At 48.5% G+C, this 20,019-nt stretch overlaps 1 protein-coding gene across 1 annotated transcript; it reads right to left on the reverse strand.

Moving 5' to 3' along the window:
- Positions 1-259: 259 nt before the first annotated feature.
- nubp2 (nucleotide binding protein 2 (MinD homolog, E. coli)) lies at positions 260-20,011 on the reverse strand. Its single transcript, XM_028813950.2, has 7 exons — positions 19,898-20,011; positions 17,428-17,546; positions 10,140-10,338; positions 3,428-3,582; positions 2,428-2,538; positions 786-855; positions 260-475 (listed from the first exon to the last, which is right to left on the reverse strand). The coding sequence occupies exons 1-7, from the start codon at positions 19,911-19,913 to the stop codon at positions 342-344; spliced, it is 804 nt and encodes a 267-aa protein (XP_028669783.1). The 5' UTR covers positions 19,914-20,011; the 3' UTR covers positions 260-341.
- Between the last annotated feature and the right edge of the window lie 8 nt (positions 20,012-20,019).

The following is a 20,019-nucleotide window of genomic DNA, read 5'->3' on the forward strand; positions in this document are numbered from 1 at the left end:
CCCTAGTCCTCGACTGGAGACCACCACGTTTTCTTGGGGTCTCAGTGACCCAGCACAATTTTAAACGTCTTGTTGGCCTCAAATTCAAGATCAGCAGACTTTCTCCATTTCAGCCTCTGAGGTGTCGAGCAGTGAACATGGGGGGCCGTGCTGGACTCGAGGGTTTCCAGAGGTGCTTAAGACCCCCGGGCCGAGTACGCCAGTTCCCTAAAATGTCTCCCCTCCTCCTGAGCCATAAGGACATTGCGGACACCAAATGAGACTCCAAAGCGGGTTTATTTCGAAGTGGGCACACAAACAGAATGACAACTGGAAAGTGTGAATGTGGGGGCTCCGCCGTCTCAAGGTGGTCCTCTTTCAACAGCCTGGGCGAGGTGCTTAAATGCAGTGAAGGTGGCACTTTGTGGAAATTCCTCGATAAAATCTCGGCCTTCCTCCAAACTGTGGCTCAGCTGAGGGTCCAGGGGGATGCAACCTGGGAGGGAAGAGAAAACAAAACATGAATTCCTCATCTGGACCACCGACTCGTAACGAGGAGAGCAAGTCAGTGGTGAGAGTGAAGATGCTACTGCCCAGCACCTCGGCCCCCCTGTTGGGCGGTAGGTGGCTTTGCCATCTTCAGTTGTTCATCTCCGTCCTGGTCAGTCAGGGTCCCTGAAGCAAAGGCACAGGACGAGGACCCCCACATGCTGCCTGACCTAACTGTGAACTTGAGTGGAGTGTCATGACTGCTGATGATGTCACACATGCAGAGCCCACCGGTGCCCCGTGAGGGACGTACTTACCCAAAAAGCGCACCCCACAGACTTTTGCCAGCTCTTCTCCTCCTCCTTTAGAGAACACATTTGAACATTCCTGGCAAAAGAAGAAAAGCAACAGTTAGCGGTGGGCAGAGTCCATGTCTTCAGATCAATGGTGGCAGACGTTAGTGCTCGAGCTTTATGACGCCAGTTAACTGTTGGGTACAAAGGACGACACAAATCGATTAGTGCGGGTGTGGACAGTGAAGACCCGAGGAGAAGGCAGCAACCAGTCAAGCTGGCAAGCCACAGGTGGCCGTCACACAAGTGAGTTTGGCATTCTGTTAAAATATTCTTAACGGGCACTCACAGTTCTCACCATTTGGCACTCCAGTCATGAGGGGAATGGCCAGCAGACCCCCAAACGCGTTGTGGTGCTGCTTGTGATTTGTAGGTTTTGCCACCTTGAGGCCTGCTTACTGCATGTCACCTCGCTGACCAAATGTCACGGGGGTCACCACCTCACATGGGCCTCAGTGAGTGCCAGGCTGCAGGTTTGCCGGTGACTTGTGTAATTGGCTCTCTGTGCTGCTGCTACCTGCTGAACTTCTCTGTCACTTTTTTGCACTATAAAGTGGCAATCCGTAAAGAGCAGCGCAGACGAGACTCTGTAGTCGCTCAGATTCACTTTTATGGTGAGGACCCCAGAAACGCACCCAGCCCACCAAGGCCCGCCTCGACAATAAATCAAGTAACAGAAACACAAACCGCTAACCCAACGATAAAACACGAATGAGGCCGTCCACCCACAGTCCAAAAGCAGCCATGACGGTGAAGTGGAATGGAGGACATTCAGATGACGACCCGGGGGACCATAATGAGATCTGGGGGGCACTCCCTCCCTCCGCGGACTGATCCTTATAGGTTCGACGAGAAAACCGACATTCCACAGATGGCATTGCAGACGAGACAAACGGGTGAACATCAGCAACGGGGGGTCCTTTGCCATCCCAATCAGGGCGATACCCTCGGGGCAGCTGGGAAACGGAGTCCAGTAATCCGTAGCTCTGCTAGCAGCAGCCACTCACTTGAGTGCCAATTAACAGGAGAATAAGCCGAGCATTCAAAGAACACGAACGCCGAAACAAGACGAGCAACGTCTGACCTGACATGAAGGCGGCAAGAACCAGGACAGGAGTCCACAGGGCAGGTCTGTGCCTATCGACGACCTCACGGACCTCGGGTTTAGCAGCCCTTCCCTCGTCCCTCTTGTTCATCTTTTGGATGTTCTGTTGTTTTTAAAGACCGAAGGCGCAGCTCCAATTTGCACCCACGGCTATACTACCGGTCACTAACTGTCCGCATCAGGAGCAAACCTCACAGAAACGAGAAAGCATCCACCGTTGTGAACTTCAACTCCTCAATATAAAGCAGAAAATAACGGGCAGCTACTGAAATGGAGACACCAAGCGGACGCACGTCTGAACTTGAGGCCTCACCCAGGGCCGTCACGTGGACGTCTACAGCACGCTGGGCTTCTGAGAGTCAAACACGCTGTGTTGTGGACATCCGAGTGCTTGTTAAGCTTGGCCTTCAAACTCCGATGTCCTCCTTCTGAGGAGCAGCTCGAGAATCGGTTTGCCATCGTGCACTTTTGGCTTCTGAACCCACAGGACCCCCGACTTACCTCGCAGTGTGGGCACACAAAGCCACTCATATTTTCCACAATGCCAAGGATGTGCAGCCCCGTCTTCCTACAAAACGTTATCTCCCGCCTCACGTCTCCCGTGGACACAGCCTGAAATGACAACACCGAGGACAAGCGCGATCAGTCCACCAGCCTTGTCTCCTTGGTCACATGACGAGGCGGGCGGCTCAGCGGGTCTCTGGTAACAGGAATGACGATGCCCAAAAGTTCCCGCTGACGGGTGCAGAAGAGCAGTTTGGATTACGGCTGTGCTTGTACTTCTGCCATGATGCCCTTGAATTACGACGACGCAGTTTAACAGACATTTTCTGGGCTCGGCCAATCGTCTGCCTCCTGTTTGACGAGACCCCCCCCCCTCCCATGTCGTCTTCTTCTTCATCCCCTCCAGCCCCCCACCAGCCATAACTCAGCACTCGTCTTCCTCAGTCCTGGCTCTACCTTTGCATTTCTTACCTGAATGTTAATAAAAATGAGGTCTCAATATTAAACTACAGCGGAGCTCAGATGCAAGTGGACATGTCGCCCGTCGTCTGCTTCTGGGTGACACAAACTGGCCTGGCGCAGTGGAGATGAAGAGTGGGAGGAAACCGTGAAACGGTCGCCAAAGTCGACGAAAGGCAAAGCGGTCTCGAGTCTAAAGGCACACCAGCGAAGAGGCCCAGCACCCCCTGCTGGAGACATCCCAGTGAGGGGCAGCTCCTTACACTAAAGTCCTGAAACTGGCACCATGTCGCCAGTCTGGGGGCTCTGCAGCCGTTCCACTGAACTTTCTAGAAGGCACCATGTATTATTAGTCAGGCCGTTGTCTTGTGATTGTTCAAAGCCCATCTTAAGTAAAGAGGGTCAAGGCCACGTGGGTCAGGAGGACTCGGAAATCGATTCCGGCACTTTCTACGGCTTTGAATCGTGCCAAGGTAGGTGGCACAGCAATCAAACAGACCTTCCTAGTCCACTCTCAGCAATGGCGACGTTAGTTTACCTGTGGTGTGGTGACCAGCAGAGCGCCGTCAATGCTGTACCGCTGGAGACCCTCGACCAGGGCAAGGTGTTCGTCGGACGTCCCGGGGGGTGTGTCGACGATGAGGTAGTCCAGCTCACCCCACGCCACGCTGGAGATAAACTGCTTGATCAGAGCTGAAACCAACAAGAGAAGTGAAAGTGAGAGCAGGCAAGCACAAGACGGCCCATTTTAAGAAGCCCCCTCGCCACGCTGTACTTCCTCCACTCAGATGGAGAGCAAATTCGGAAAATCAGGGACGTGAGCACCAAATGCAATGAAAAGTGAAGGTGAGATGGCAAAATCCCAGTAAAGTGCTGCAGCAGGGCCACAGTACTGGGAAGAGGGCTCCACTGGCAGCGCGTTGGCAGGCTGGCTTCTTTAAGTCTGGTTTGTACTTGACCCATGCATGCTGGGCACAAGTGGCACGGCAGAAATGATGTCAGACTTGGAGACACATGCTGGCATTGTACTAACTACGCAGCGCTGTGTACCCTCCATGGCCATGTCATACCCGGCCTTCTTTGAACCCATTTAGTTAACAGTCTGACACTCCACCTTAAAGTGAGGAAGAGCGGGCACAACTCTCCCTTCATCAGCAGCATCTCGAATCCTCTTGCCGTGACATCGACCAAACACGGTCACTGCTGCCAAGTAGGAGAACGTCAACACAGCAATGGAAGGGGCCTGAACAAGTGTGACCCTCCTCCTCCTCTTCCTCCATCCCGTGTGTGTCCACAACGGCTTTAAAGGCCTCTCAAGAAATGAGTCACTCATTGGCATTGTGTGGCTCATCTCTACACATTCACAGTCCTTCAGAAGAAGAGCTCTCCAGGTGGAAGACGTCCGTACGTGGTGACAAAGGACACCGTTGGCAGCACCCCATTCCAAACATTATGAGACTTTGGAAACTCCAATGTCCATATCTGACCATCTCTTCATTTCCATTTTTCAGGAGTGTGGGTGACACATGCAGCTCAGTGCACCACACTGTGCCCAGCGGCTCTGTCACCCAGGTACCACCCTGACCACCATGGGTGATACTTGGCAGTCAGCAGGTGGTCTACCCGATTTTCTTCCAGCACTGCAGTTTCACTGCCGTTCGTTTTTCTCCTCACGGAGCGCGGAGGCCTAAACGTATCGACGGAGAGCAGAAACGAGAGTGCAGTGGACGGGGCAGACGCAGTCAAATGTGCCAAGTCAGCTTTTAGCCTTCTGCGTCGTTCATCTAAAAACAGCACTGATCAACAAGTCACCTCCACTCAACTGGTGGCCAGCTTTAGACAAAATGACGCAGCCCTGGACGGGTAAGCCTGGCAAGGCTGGAGTGCACTTTACGAGAGTAAATGACAGAAGCCCCCTGCACGGTCTTACGTGGGAGTGAAATGTTGTGCTAGGAACACAAGTCCACACACAGCGCGTATCCTTGGCGTCACCCTTCTAGAAATCACACTCGAGGTGACAGGTGGCTTAGGGAGCCCTGCCTTTGGTGACAACGCAAGTCTGGCAGCAGACAAAGGCAAAGGACAAACAAAGTCCATCAGAGTCAGTGGGCCACATGCCCACTTTAAAGATTCCCATATTGGGTGTAAACCTGCAGCTGCCGCAGAGGACAGGAACGATTTGGACAAAGAGCCACGGGATGCCGAAATAACACAAAGTGACCCGCCTGGACACGGGCGCCCGCACTGGCAGCGGCCCACTTGTGGGGTCTCCCGTCATGCCGATCTGCATGCCCGTGGGGGCCGAGCACCCAAAGAAAAGCACTTGCACCCCCCCCCATCTGTCGTCTGCCTCGTTTGCTTCTTCAGTCTTTGGAGTTGTTTGCTTTCTCTTTCGTGTGCGGCCTTCACGGTGGCTTTGCCCGCTTTTAGGTTTGCGTTTTGGCCTCCCGTATGCCATTGTGATTTGGTTTGATTTTCGGAATTATTCCTTAAATATTGTAAATCTTGAAGGATCTTTGTTGTGCTCATCGGTGCCACTCCATGTTGAGTTGCTAAGCCACAAAGGTGGCTTCTTGAGGTTACAGTTTGAGTCACTTTGAATGTCACAAGACTGGCCAGTCATACAGAAGATGCTGAGCGTCGCGTCTCAACACAAAAGCCACAATCTGCCGTTTTTAATTCATTTGATTTCTCTCAAGTATTTGCACGCTTGCTGCACGTGCCAGGGGTTTAGATGACCCTGAAGCCACCGACCACACCGGCGAGCGCACGTCAAGTTTCTTTTGTAACAGATTACAAGCCACACGAGGCTCCTGTGACCTAAAAGTGCCCTTCAACGTCTTTCTAAAAACATTCTAGGTGGCCCAAGGAAGCTCGCAAGCCAAGCACTGGAGAAGACAAATGCAGATCTCCGAGGAGCTCACGGACTAAACCGCTCAGACGCCACACTGAAGCACCAAGTGCGACTAAAACGGGCGGCTCTGCTGTTGCGAGGAGACGCCCCACGGATTCCATGAGGCGAATTCACATTGGATGACTGAAGGCTTTAGGAATGAAGACTGAGCCCAGCGCTGATTCCAGCGAGCCTAGTGGACAAACGTGACATCGATGGATATTAGCACCAGCCATGTCACTTTGCACAATACCCACTGCACTGGCGCGACCATCTGCACTTCTAAGATTACAACCCCAGTGTACGTCCTTGATGTTCTGTGTAGTGTGTGGACTTGATGTTTGTATCTGACTTGGTAGAACCCTCGGCTACTGCTACTTCAATAAAGTCTCTCTAGCTAGCTAGCTATCACTGGGCAGCCTAGACGGGCACCAAGCCCCCACGACCGCCAGTTAGAAAACGGACGACATACTGTACAATCATAAAGAGCTTCTGAGAAACAAACACAAAACCAGAAACACAAAACTGCAGTAAATGCAACGCACCGCAGATTTCAAAGTATTTATACGAAGCACGTAGCTCGATTTATAAAGTTTGCCAACATTCTGCAGACTGGAAAAGAAAAGCATGTCGGGATCTGAAAAGAAATAAATGAGGTTCACCAAAGCTAAAGGGTCACACAAGTTAGCGGTGTGAGGAGCCTCTGATCCTAAGTAGCCAGAAGAAACTTTGCAGGAGATTCTGATGCCAAGTGTGCCCATGGAGATGAGGTGCCATCCTCACCCCCTCATGTTCAGGTAATGGGCAGAAGAAGACACGCTGGCACTTTGCCAGCTGTGTTTATGAGGAGTTTGGATGGCTTTGGACTACGAGACAGCAGCGTTGTGAACGTTGTCATTTAGAGGCTTGAGGGGGCCACTCCGAGTGTTGGGTGACATCATGAATACAGACAGGCATTGAACCACTCAACAGGCCAAGAGTCCTCAGCGTTGGGTAAGGCCGGGTGTCACTGCATATGGTGTCAAATGCCGTGCCCATATCCAGTAACAGGTGGCCTTCACATATCATTTGTCACTCTCCCCAGAGTGGCTTCACAAGAAACAGGACTGAAAACGCTCAGAAGGGCCATCGGAGGACCCTCCCGTTGTTTGGAGACCACGTGCTGCAGTGTTCGTGAAAGGGATGGCAGATGAGAGTCAGGTCTGGACCCGACGGTAACACCAGGGACGGTGCCGCAGCACTAAGGGCAGGCCCAAGTCAGCAGGGCTGGCACTGAAATGGGCACTTACACCAAAGCCATTTAGTGAACAAGCAGCAGGCGTCGTTGTAGACAACTGGAGGCCCTGAACGTTGGAGAGGCTGGTTGGCTGGTGCTGTAATTGTCCTAACTGAAATGTTCAAAGAAACTGTACAAAACACGATGAGTTCATATTAAACTTACTAAGTCACTTCGCGAAAAACGGGGGGCACCACCACCACCCTTTAGATTTCCAGTCCCAGATGCGATAATCACAGCATCACAATCAGCCTCTCTTAACCTAACTGAACACCTCCACAGAGTGGCTTGGGCGTGCAGGACTACCAGGGGAGCCCCCATTTAGGTGTCTTTCCATATACTGACAAAAAGAGACCCTCCTAAAAGCGAGGGACTGTCTCACTCTCGAGAGTGGAGAGGAGCAAACATCACCGAGAAAGAAGAAGAAAAGAGCCGAAGTGACTGCTGACGGCTTCTGGGGGCTTCCACCGACGACACTCAGGCAAGTCAGAAGAACGAGACCTCGACTCCATTACCAAGTATGTTCTTTAAAAAATGAGCACTGCTGGCCCATGAAGCGGGACAGGAACTGAAAGGAGCGACTCAGCGCCTCAACTGGGACCTTCAGAGGTCCTGAATGATTCATGAGAGCGCCCTGGTGAGGTGTCAGGTAGCCAAGGTGAGCACCACTCCTTAAACACGTCAGCCAGCACGCATGGAGCAGCCCGAGTGCTACGACGGGCAGAGGAGAGACACCTGGTAGAAACATCTTTGTCAATGGTGTCAGCATATTATATCATAGCAAAGGGGAGCAGACGTGACTGATGACGAGGAGGAGGAGGGAACAGTCTGCCTCACTCAGATTAAACAGCTGGTGCAGGAGACAACAGCCCTGGACACACAGCAGAGACCGGACATCTACAGCCGTGTGGAGACATCTCAGTACGCTCATCCTGTGCAAAGTCCTGCAGCAGCCACGAGTCTTAACTGCAGGGAGCTCTGCTTTGACATTTCTGCTCACCTATCATTTCTTGATATCAGGAAAATGGTTCACAGAAGAACTGGAAATGAATGTCATAAAAAAAAAATACGGAGTGTGCCCACCACAGCTTTTCAGCCTAGAAATGAAATGTCCAGCTTGTGGATGTCGTCCTTAGGGTGCCCCTCCAAGCTTCCCATCAAGCATCAAGACTGCAGACACAGCGCAGGGTTACGTTAATCTCCTAAAAGCAGCTGATTAATGTGGCTGGGGTGTAACAGTCTGCCTTTACCTTACAGCGCCATTCACACCGAGATCTCTCACCTCTTCTTCACAGTGGCATTTATAAGGAACCATGGAGTGAGGACATCTATAATGTGACCGATTCTTAGATCTGTGAATACGGCGTAATGCCAAGTGACTCATACGGCCACGCCAAGTATACAAGCGTACATACATACATACAGGCGCGGCTTTCTTGGTATTTTATGAATGCCATTCACACTCACACACACTCGGAGGCCAAGGATCTGTGCCAGTCTCTGATCCCCATTACTGCTAAAGAGGACCCTAATCTGCTGGGCCCTTAACCTGCAGTTACTCCTGTACAATGGCTGACCCCAAGGGGTATGCGAAAACAAACAAACTCCTAATACAAGACATTGTAGAAGGCAAAATCAAGAGCAAAAAAAAATAAAACCCAGGCCTTCTCCCAAAACAGCGAGAATCTGAAGGTCAGTTCTGATGTTTACAGAATCTGATTCACTGCAGGAGCCTTCAACAACACGACGGCCGCTCTGGGACTAAATCACAAAACGAAGCTCAAAGAGACCTACGGACATTCCGACTATTCACTGTAAGACAACAACACAATTGAAGACACCTGGAGCTGAAGGCTGAGTGGCACAAGCCCCAGGACACTGGCATATCGTTATTAAACTGAAGGGGACAGCTGATCCTACAGACTTGTCTTCTTGTAGGCCTTTGTTTGACTTTGGGCATCGCCATTTCTTACATCTCCAGTCTCACAGGAGCTCGGCACTTCCATCGCTACAACAGAGGTCGGCCTTTCATGTCTTGGACTTGTCTGAATGCCACACGCCCAGGTGACGTTTACGGTAGCCAGACTGCCACCTTGGTGACATGGCCCTATCCTGGCCTTCTCATTGCCACTGCTTCCTTTCCATAGGACAGAGAGGGTCACGAGGGGTTTTGAATGTCAACCATTCCAGCCATCGAGAAATTAAACACAGTCGAGGAGCACCGCTTCACAGAGTAAGAGGCTGCCATCAACATCACACATTTTCACAAATTGTCTAAGTTGCGTACATTTTGGAAATCCACCTTCCTAGGCCACGAAGCTGCTGCCAAAAGAAACCCAAAGTACTGGGCATGAACAGCTAACAGCTCAGGGGGCAGCCCACCAGACCCCCCCATTGCATTTGAAGACGTTACTAATAGGCCATGTGTGGAAATGAAGGAAAAGTCCTAAACAGACAAAAAAAAATGAAAGAAATTCTTTTAACATCCACTGCGCTACTACACTGGTACCCTGGCAGCTTTGTGAGATTGCTGGCTCAGTTAGCCACCGGCAAGGCAAATCCAGATGTGTCTCCATTCATTTTATAACTTTCATGTTCTGCTACAAGCACCTTGTTAGGGACAGCAGTTCAAAAGTGAAAACCCCAAAGCCCTGACCTTCTTACCAAGCATATGAAACTATTTTGGCAGAGAGACTCATGCAGGCTTTTGCTCAAGAGAGATACGCCAAAGCGAGCCGGCCTCGTACTGCACAGCGGGTACTCCGACTACAACGCATTACGGCAGGACACCCCCGCTTGATTGCGCCCTTCTTCCATTTCGACAGGCACACAGTCAAGCGCAGGGCCCTGCTGCTACCAAATGGCATCCAACCCCAGAGCAGCTTCTCGCTTGTGTCCAGCGCCGCATGAAAAGGCTCCAAATTCATGGACGTGCGCCTCAATATGAAACGCATCATGTTTACCGTAAGACAGTCAAGCTGCGCTTCAGACTCGTTTTGTTCTGCCTGGTTCACCAGTTGAGTACGGGTCGCCATCCAGCACTGGGAAAGCAAAACATGAAATGGTCCTAAAGTGCCCTACCTGTCTTTTTGGGGCCCCTCCAAACCACAGCATCATTAACATTCTCTAGCAGGAAGCTGATGGACATCAAGGCGATGGTCCTTTCTCTGTCAGCATATACAGGAACCCAGCCTGCATCACACTGATGGACGTCCTTGCTCTGCAGGTTCAGCATACGAGGGATGCTCGGGCCACACAAATCAATGTCCAGGATTCCCACCTTTCAACAATAAGACACAACAAGAGTGACAAGAAAGAAAGAACATCAGGATAAATGGAGAATGGCGGGACAAATCATTTAACCACCTAAACACTGAACTGTGAAGATGCTTAGACTGAAGTAACCCAGTCTTCAGTTCACATAGCATCGCCCATGAACACCATGTCTAACTGAGGAGATGTACACAACGCTGCGTAAAATGAATAATACAAACAGAATGCAATGGTCTCACAGGTCCGCATTTTATTCAGTAGAGAACATAGAAAACACGTCAAATGTTGAAAGGGAGACGTGAAAAATAGGAGCTCCGTTGGAATTTGATGGGCAGTAACACGTCTCAAAAACAGTTGGGATGGGGGCAACAAAAGTAAGTGGGACTAAAAAGGAACAGCGGGAGGAACATTCTGGAACTGAAGCAGTTCATTGGCGACAGCTCAGAAACACGACTAGGTAGAAAAGGAGAGGCAGAGTCTCCCAGAAGTAGAGATCTCCAAATAACGCTACTCAACATAAACTTGTCAAGACTTTGAATATCTCATCGTCCACAGTACATAAAATCATTAAGAGTCTGGAGAAGGGACAAGGCTGAAAATCAATACTGGATGGCCGGGATCTTCAAGCCCAACTTTGTCATAGCAATCACTGCATGGGCTCAGGAGGACTTCCAGAAATCACTGACTGGGAATGCCATCCACTGTGCCACCCAAAAATGAAGATTAAAGCTCGATCATGCAAAGAAGGAGCCATATGTGAACATGATCTGGAAACGCCGCCATCTTCTCTGAGCCAAAATGGAAGACTGTTCTGTGGTCAGACAAGTTGAATTGTGAAATTCCTTTTGGAAAACATCGACGCTGCGTCCTCCGAGCTAAAGAGAACAGGGACCATCCGGCTTGTTATCGGCACTCAGTTCAAAAGCCTGCATCTCTGATGGGATGGGGGTGCGCTTGTACCTATGGAATTGGTGGCTTGCACATCTGGAAAGACCCCACAGGTTTTAGGCCAACATATACACCCATCCAGATGACGTCTTGTTCAGGGAAGGCCTTGCATATCTCAGCAAGACACTGCTAAACCGCATACTGCATCCATCACAACAGCATGACTTCACGGTGGCCTACCAGCAGTCCAGCTGAAAACATCTGGCACATCATGAAACAGAAAATATGACAAAAAAGATCCAGATAGAACCCCGTATCAGACATGAGTGGGCCAACATTCCTCTCCCAAACACCCAGCAACTGGTCTCCTCAGTTCCCAGACGTTGTTAAAGAAGAGGGGATGGTGCACAGTGGCAAGCATGGCCATCTCCCAAGTGCTTGAGACGTGGCGCTGCCATCAGATGCAAAATGACCTCCTTCTTCTTTTTCTCTTAAAATGGCACATTTTCTCTGTTTAAACATTTGATACGTTTTCTGTGTTCAACTGTGAATGAATTATGACATTTGCAAATCACTGCACTCGGTTTTTGCTTACATTGTACACAGTGTCCCATCTCTTTTAGAATTGGGGTTACATATTGAGGCCCACAGAGCCCTGGCAGGTAAGTCGTCTCGTTCCGCACGTCCTTCTAATTTATGGTGTTTCCCAGTGGCCGATACCCTGGTGAGCTTACTCACATGTCTGGGCACCCACCTGTGCATAAGCTGTGTGTGACGGGACTGGCACAGGCCGGTCACATGGTGCTACTTGCACATCAATGTATCCCAAAGGCTTCAGGCGCTTCACCGAGGTGCCAGTGAGTGTAATTAACCTAAGAAGACCTAAATGAAGTTTTTGCAACATGGACACAGTGGTGTGAGTGGTTAGGGTGGGAAAACCCCCAAGTCCACTTCTACTGCAGTCCTGATAAAGAGTGACGTCAACTAGGGAATTGGCTCGCACAAAGTCAACAGCTGATGTCAGGCAGCCTTCTACAAATGAGACCCAGAAGAGAACTGCTGTGCTTCTGTAGCGTCATCCTCAACAACCTCCTGACAGCTCTGTCTTGCTGGCTGGCAACACAAAGCCCTAAACTGGAATGTGTATGTCTCAGTGTATGACTGCCCCCTAAGGTGGGCTGTTGTTCCACCAAAAGCCCAAAGTTACTTGTGCTGAAAATGAATGAAAGTCCAGAAGAGATTAGTTCTCCTCCACCTGAGGGGCAAAATCTACTTGTGTCACATCTTTCATCGTCTGACTGTTATTTACTGCAGTAAGAGGGTCTATGAGACAAGCGTGAGCAGAGACGTACTGCTGAGGCACCATAAATGAAATGACTTGAGCCTTTCGAGAACCTGAGAATTCATCGCAGATCAACTGATTTTAAATGGTAAACTTCAAGTTAAGCCCTAAAGCTTTGTCCTCTTCAGCGAAGACAAAACCACCAGGAGATGTTCTGTCTGTCTGTCTGGTGAAGGCCTGTCCTTTATAGAGACGTCTGCATGTCTTACTGGGTTTACCTTGCAGTGGGAATGACAAACGTGTTTGGAGATTTTTCAGGTAAGGAAGACAAACGTTTCCAGGTCAGATATTTTCACTCACTAATGACGGTGCCACAGAGAGGTGACGTGTTGCACGTTGACTGGCACAAGCAAGTTAAACTTCCACTGTACTGTACGCGGGACAATAAGGGCCCTATAAGCACATCCACTGTATCCATTTTCCAAGGAGATGTATTGCAATTCACGGCTGTTCACAACAAAAGGATGGTGTATTGCATAGCACACTCTCTGCGGTTTTGAGTCGTGAATAAATGGAGTGAGTGGGGACAGCAGAAGACCCAAAGTACACAAAGACAATGACCAAGCCAGAATGAGGACTGAGCTATGAGCAAATAGCACCGCTCACTAGGTCACCACGGCATGACTTGAACAAAATTAAAAACCTACGGACTACTCAGAAATGGAAAAAACAAAACAAAAAAACAAAGAATTTTGGCACACAGATAAACCAGGAATATAAATCAGTGGCACTCAAATTATTAGGAAAAAAAACATCCATTCAAAAGCCCATCTGCCATCTTGGCCACTGACTGTCTAGCCTGTGTCTAAGAAATTCCACAGTTTCACAGAAACGCCAATGATTCAGGAGTAACACAACAAAGGGCTGACATGTCCATTCCAAGATCCTTCATCATGCTCTGGAAGATCTGCAACGACATCAAGTGCGACCAATAGGACACCAAGATGAAAACCAGTTCAACATCAATCTCCAGAGCATCATTAACAGCCCACAAAGCAATTTAGAGAGCAAACACACAAAGGAGAGGCGACATGACGAGCTGCTTCAGCAGGCCAAACCACAGGTAGCTAGGCTCCATTTAAACAGCCTCTAATATGGCCGAGTGGCCTGGAACACGTCTAGACGTTCTGCCTCCTACAGCATTGTTATTTATCCCGAGATCAAGCAGGCCCGCACACGGTGAGTGCAGCACACCCGCTGAAGGATAAGTAAGCGCTGACAATCTCAGCAAAGGACAAGGGAGCCAAAGGAGAAAGTTAACATAACTGAAGACCAGCATAATGGTTTACGTAGTTATACGGCTCAATTATTGGAGTTACAATTACGAGCCTTGCTGCCTTCTCTGAATCGAGTGGAAAACTGGAATTGAATGATTTTAAACGCCTGTCAATAACATATTTCAAAAGTCCATTCTGTTCAATAAAATGAATGAATTCTCTCTTCAGGTTCTGGCACGATAAGAAACCCCCTTAACTTTGTGCATGTTTAATCCACTATGAGAATTTCCAAAAACAGCAAAGGGTCAAACTTCCCTCAAGGACAGGCCCACCATTCTGTGTGGATTTGACCAAAGGACAATTCAAACTTCACAATCAGGAGCTTCCAACTCTGACCTGCTACTCGTATGGATGCTCTGGACACACAAACAAGCCAAAAACCGAAGAGAACCCTTTTGGAGCCAAGCCTACAGGTGAGAGCTGCCAAACAACACCCACAGGCCCACATAATCAGCATGGAGCTGCCACACAGGCAGGGTGAAGGGGGGCAATGCTCAAATATTTTACATCTTGACAGTGAAGGCCAGCGCACGTGAATAGTCACACTCAACTGTATGAAAAGGACTGGACATGGAAACAGACGAGCGTCGACTGACAAGTCTCACCCTCACCCCAGAGGCCACAGGGACTTGGGGGAATGCAGAAAAGAGGAGGTACACAGTGCATAACAGACTTGTTTTAGTCACACTGTCCTTTACAGAAAGGACAGTACTGTGAATGTGCCCAACAACTATTGGAGACACTGCTGTAGACCTGGCACTCAAACGGGTGTCCCCTGCCGACTCTGCGGTCACAGTAGAAGACTTCAGTACTCTCGTGAGAAGGATGGTGATACCTGGAAAGGAATGACTGGGAGGTACAGCCTTCATGATCTCAAACCAAGAAGAGGATTGTGATTGGATTTCTGTGCTTGCCTGCATGTTTGAGCAGAAGGTTATTCATTAGTGGAGCTTGGGTTAAAGGGGGGGGGTTAGGGTAAAGGTCAACAATTGACTTTGTAATCATGCATTGTGATTGGTGTTCTGAACACTTGAGTAAAGACAGACACTGAGCTGTCACTGGAGACTGACGGAGTGTCCAATGAACAAACCTTGGACATCCAAAGCCATAGTGAGAGCATGCTGGGGACAGCTAGTGGGTATCGTTAGTCACGACAAGTTCAACTCCCACCTCCAAAAGTACTTCTGATGAATCTCTTCAGGATATCAGGGATGTGTAGCCTGGATGGGCCTAAGGTCAGAGATACTGGGCCATCTTTCTGCCATCTGTGGCACATTGATAGACTCCATCCCTTACCACTATCTTCCTATTGTTCATTTTTCAAAGTCTTTCCTAGATGAAGCTTCACACGATCAGAAAAAGTTCTAAATCCTACTGCCGGCGTTCTGAACAACAGCCAAGTATGATAAATGAATGTCCCTCAACGGGCCCCAGTCTTCTTTAATGGCATTGTGATACGTCTAGAATTCTACTGACGGCTCTCAACTCCAACACCTCAGATTACGTGTCATCAATATACCACACCTGGTCCAGCACTCTGTTACCTTCCCAGTTTCTATCTTCGGATATCTCTGGAAGGATGTGTTGGTTACGAATATCAAATCCTACAACCCCAATTCCAATGAAGTTGGGACGTTGTGTAAAACGTAAATAAAAACAGAATACAATGATTTGCAAATCCTTTTCAACCTATATTCAATTGAATACACTACAAATACAAGATATCGAATGTTCAACTGATAAACTTTATTGTTGCTTTGCAAATCTTCACTCATTTTGAATTTGATGCCTGTAACATGTTCCAAAAAACTGGGACGGGGCAGCAAAAGACTGGGAAAGTTTGAGGAATGTTCAAAAAAACACCTGTTTTGAACATTCCACAGGTGAACAGGTTAGGTGTTTGTCATGACTGGGTATAAAAGGAGCATCCCCAAATAATATCATCAAAAGATTCAGAGATTCTGGAGAAATCTCTGCATGTAAGCGGCAAGGCCGAATATCAACACTGGATTCCCATGACCTTCGATCCCTCAGGCGGCACTGCATTAAAAACCGACATCATTCTGTAAAGGATATTACCACGTGGGCTGAGGAATACTTCAGAAAACCATTGTCAGTTAACACAGTTCGTCACTACATCTACAAGTGCAAGTTAAAACTCCACCATGCAAAGCGAAAGCCATATATCAACAACACCCAGAAACGCCGCCAGGCTTCTCTGGGCCCGAGCTCATCTGAGATGGACTGACGCAAAGTGGAAAAGTGTGCTGTGGTCTGACGAGTCCACATTTCAAATTGTTTTTGGAAATCATGGACGTCGTGTCCTCCGGGCCATCCAGATTGTTATCAGCGCAAAGTTCAAAAGCCAGCATCTTTGATGGTATGGGGGTGTGTTAGTGCCCATGGCATGGGTAACTTGCACATCTGTGAAGGCACCATTAATGCTGAAAGGTACATACAGGTTTTGGAGCAACATATGCTGCCATCCAAGCGACGTCTTTTTCAGGGACGTCCCTGCTTATTTCAGCAGGACAATGCGAAGTCATATTCTGCATGTGTTACAACAGCGTGGCTTCGTAGTAAAAGAGTGCGGGTACTAGACTGGCCTGCCTGCAGTCCACACCTGTCTCCCATTGAAAATGTGTGGCGCATTATGAAGTGCAAAATACGACAGCGGAGACCCCGGACTGTTCAGCAACTGAAGTTGTACATCAATCAAGAATGGGAAAGAATTCCACCTCCACAGCTTCAACAATTAGTGTCCTCAGTTCCCAAACGCTTATTGAGTGTTGTTAAAAGGAAAGGTGATAGAACACAGTGGTAAACAGGCCTCTGTCCCAGCTTTTATGGAACGTGTTGCAGGCATCAAATTCAAAATGAGTGAAGATTTGCAAAACAACAATAAAGTTTATCAGTTTGAACATTCGATATCTTGTCGTCGTAGTGTATTCAATTGAATAAAGGTTGAAAAGGATTTGCAAATCATTGTATTCTGTTTTTATTTACGTTTTACATAACGTCCCAACTTCATTGGAATTGGGGTTGTATTTAAAAACACACCTTCGCTCATGATTTCATTCACCTACACCTGTACCGTTTTTCCAACTTTGGGTGGCACAATGTCCATCTTTATTAAGCTTTCTGTTGTGTGGGTGTGGAGTTTTCACCAGGTACTCCATTTTCTCCTGACATTGCAAAGACGTGTTGTTTTGTGACTCTAAGGTGGTCCCGTACGACTGGCCTGTGAACGACTAGCACGTCACCTAAAATCACTTCCAGCTGTCCCCCAATGACACTGGATTAAGTGGACTTAGTTAATGGATGGAGTGTGTGTGTGTGTGTGTGTGCGAGTGTGTGTGTGTGTGTACCAGCATAACATTACTGTTCAAGACTTCTGAAAGAATTCACACAGGCCAACCACAAATGCAGCACTGATCTTTTTTTTGTTTTGTTTTATAACAGTGAAGACACCGTGACCTGATGTGACGTGACTCCCCTTTCATATCTTTTCATGACTTGATCCCCCCCCCCACCCCATTTACTTGATAGCTTTCTCGCACTTTCCAAGAGAACCAAGGATGCCACTTACCCTCTTGCCAGCCTGCCTCAAAGACAGAGCTAACTGAACAGTCACCGTACTTTTGCCAACACCTCCCTTCCCTGACAGCACAACCACAATATGCTTAACAGAGGAGAGGTTGTCCTTATCTGTGAAAACAAACACATTAGAAAAGATGTCAAATCAAAAAATGACCAAATAACAAAATCACCTCTGGACATTGACAGAGTCGCTGCCCTCAACAGGTCCTAACACATTAGGTACACGGCTTACACTGTGCTCTCTGTCACTGGCCATCCTCCGTATTGGGCGTATCATGGCAGAGAGCTGCTCCTCTACAATACACCTAAAGCTCAGTGCACCACAGGACACCACTTCAAGGTATGAGAACGGTCAGATACTCCTCTGCAGCAACCTGCTCTGAGCACACTAAAAGTCACCAAAAGAGAGGATGAGGACTCAAGTGGTCGTCACAACTGGTCATCTTCTCGTCTCAGGAAGCAACAGAGGTGTGGGTGGCAGGACACAGGACACTACTCAAGAGGCCAGGGACCGAATGAGACGCCCACCACTTCCACTGACGCTCCCTTCAAACATTACAATAAAGCAGACAGGCTGACATGAAAGACACTTGGCCTCTATTACTGGAAGAGACATCACAAGGCACCCAGGGGAAAGAGCTCTCGAGAGAGGCAATGGGCGAGGGAATCTGTCCATCCTCTTCCTCTCAGATAATAAAGACACCAGTTTATGTGGTTTAAGAGAAAGGCTTGGGGTCTTGTTGTATCAGTCACACTCACATATGAGGGAACACAGTATGAGTGAAAACTGAGCAAATGTTGTAATGGAAAAATTGGCAAGACAGTGGAAAGAAAAATCAGCAGATTACAATGTCAAGCATTGACATGTTATTTCCACCAAGAAATGCATTCAAAGAAGAAGAAGCAGAAGTCATGTACAGGAAACTACGAAATAGCAATATAAGGAACAAGGCACTAACCGAGTCCAGGAAATTAATCAGATTGTTTCACGTTACACATTTACAAAAAAACTGATAGCATTTCAGTCAGACAGAGAGAGCTGCTAATCAATGAAAAACATGAATTTTCAAACTTAAAAGTTTAAAGGTAAAGATAAACTGCAGGCTCCTTCTTGAGTGACCAGTTCATATCTGTAAAAATACAACTTGTCCTTGAACTCACTACCGTACACAAAAGCCTGTACTGTATTCATCTTCTCACTGCCCAATGAATGGTACACACGTGAGATTGACCAAGGCCAGTCTTTTCTGACAGGAAGCTCTAACATGTGAATGAACGCACAGAACATTTCCAGTGGTGACATTAAGTGAATGAGAGTTCCACCGAGTTGAGGGTTTTGGGTTGTTTGTTTCTCTCTCTATGACAAGAATGGATAGACAATATACTTTGAGAACTATAGAATCATTGGATGAGAGGACATGGACAACCCAAGCTCAAACTGACACTCTATTGCTAGCTGCCAACTAAAGCAGCCACTGCTAAGGCCATCTCCACATGTGTGCACTCTTAACAGGACAGACAAAAGGAGCAAGTCTGGAAATGTCCCGTCCTGATCTGGTATTTGATTAAAAACATCCTCACAAACTCAAGTGAAAGGTGCTACCGAAAAGCCTAAACTGACAAGAATCAAATGCTGCCAGGCCAGGCTCCAGCCACCCGTACCCTGAACTGAGTTAAGCAGGTGCGACAATGTCACCTCCTGTCCCTCCCTCCGCTTCACTGTCCCATGGTCAGGAGTCTTCAAGGCGGCTGCGGCTGTTTATTTTCAGACTTTCTGTAGTAAACGTTTTCAGGGATTTGGAAGAACATTTGCTTTGCTGGGATAAAAACGGTCCCAAATAACATGCATCGTTTATAACGGTGCCAGCGGAGTGGAAACGGCCGTTAAACCTGCAGCGGGCTTAAACCGACTTCACTGCCTCTATGTATCAACTCATCAGCGAACGACGGCTTCGAGCTACTCGGGCGCAGAGCGAGGGGTAGGAAAGAGTGGATGTGGACAGGGGGAGAGCTGCAAGTGTACCGTATCAGGACAGGGGAGGACATCACGCTTCAGCACCTTTTCAAGCCAACGTGAGCCTCCTCAGGGCACCCACGTCGTCATCATCATCATCATCATCATCATCATCATCGACCGCAAACAAATGGCCGATCAGATGACCACGTTAACAATGGCCTTGCGCCGTGTGTCTTGGCTGATGTACTCCACGTACTTCCAATTTCTGTCTACCGGGGACACTTTAGGTAGCAAATGAAAAAGAGATGAACGAGAAAACGCTGAAGCCAACGCAGCGTAACATGTCGATGGTGCGGCGTGACTGAAAACAACCAAAGTATCGTTCAAGGTTGAATACTTTAAAGCCTCCATTAACTTGAAGCACACACAACGCAAAAACAATTTACAAACCGAGTCCAGTCTACTTCCTCCAACTCTCCGTTCCGTACCGTACCGTACCTACCCTCATCCCCCTCCATGTCGTCAAACTCCGCCTGCTGCCCGCACAAACGCTGCGGATTTGACAACCAGTTGAATGGGCCAATTGCCCTGCGAGTGCACCCGGAAAACAGGCAGCGCTTGGAG

Source organism: Erpetoichthys calabaricus, chromosome 11 (genome assembly GCF_900747795.2).
Source record: "Erpetoichthys calabaricus chromosome 11, fErpCal1.3, whole genome shotgun sequence".
Taxonomy (NCBI): Eukaryota; Metazoa; Chordata; class Cladistia; order Polypteriformes; family Polypteridae; genus Erpetoichthys; species Erpetoichthys calabaricus.

What these genes read in the sequence shown, in the direction of transcription:
- nubp2 (XM_028813950.2), bottom strand. An exon ending in GAGGGGCCCCAAAAAGACAG is followed by an intron (nt 3,583 to 10,139) that starts GTAGGGCACTTT and finishes TGTTGGTTTCAG; the next exon opens with CTCTGATCAAGCAGTTTATC. An exon ending in CTGTGGGGTGCGCTTTTTGG is followed by an intron (nt 476 to 785) that starts GTAAGTACGTCC and finishes CTTCCCTCCCAG; the next exon opens with GTTGCATCCCCCTGGACCCT.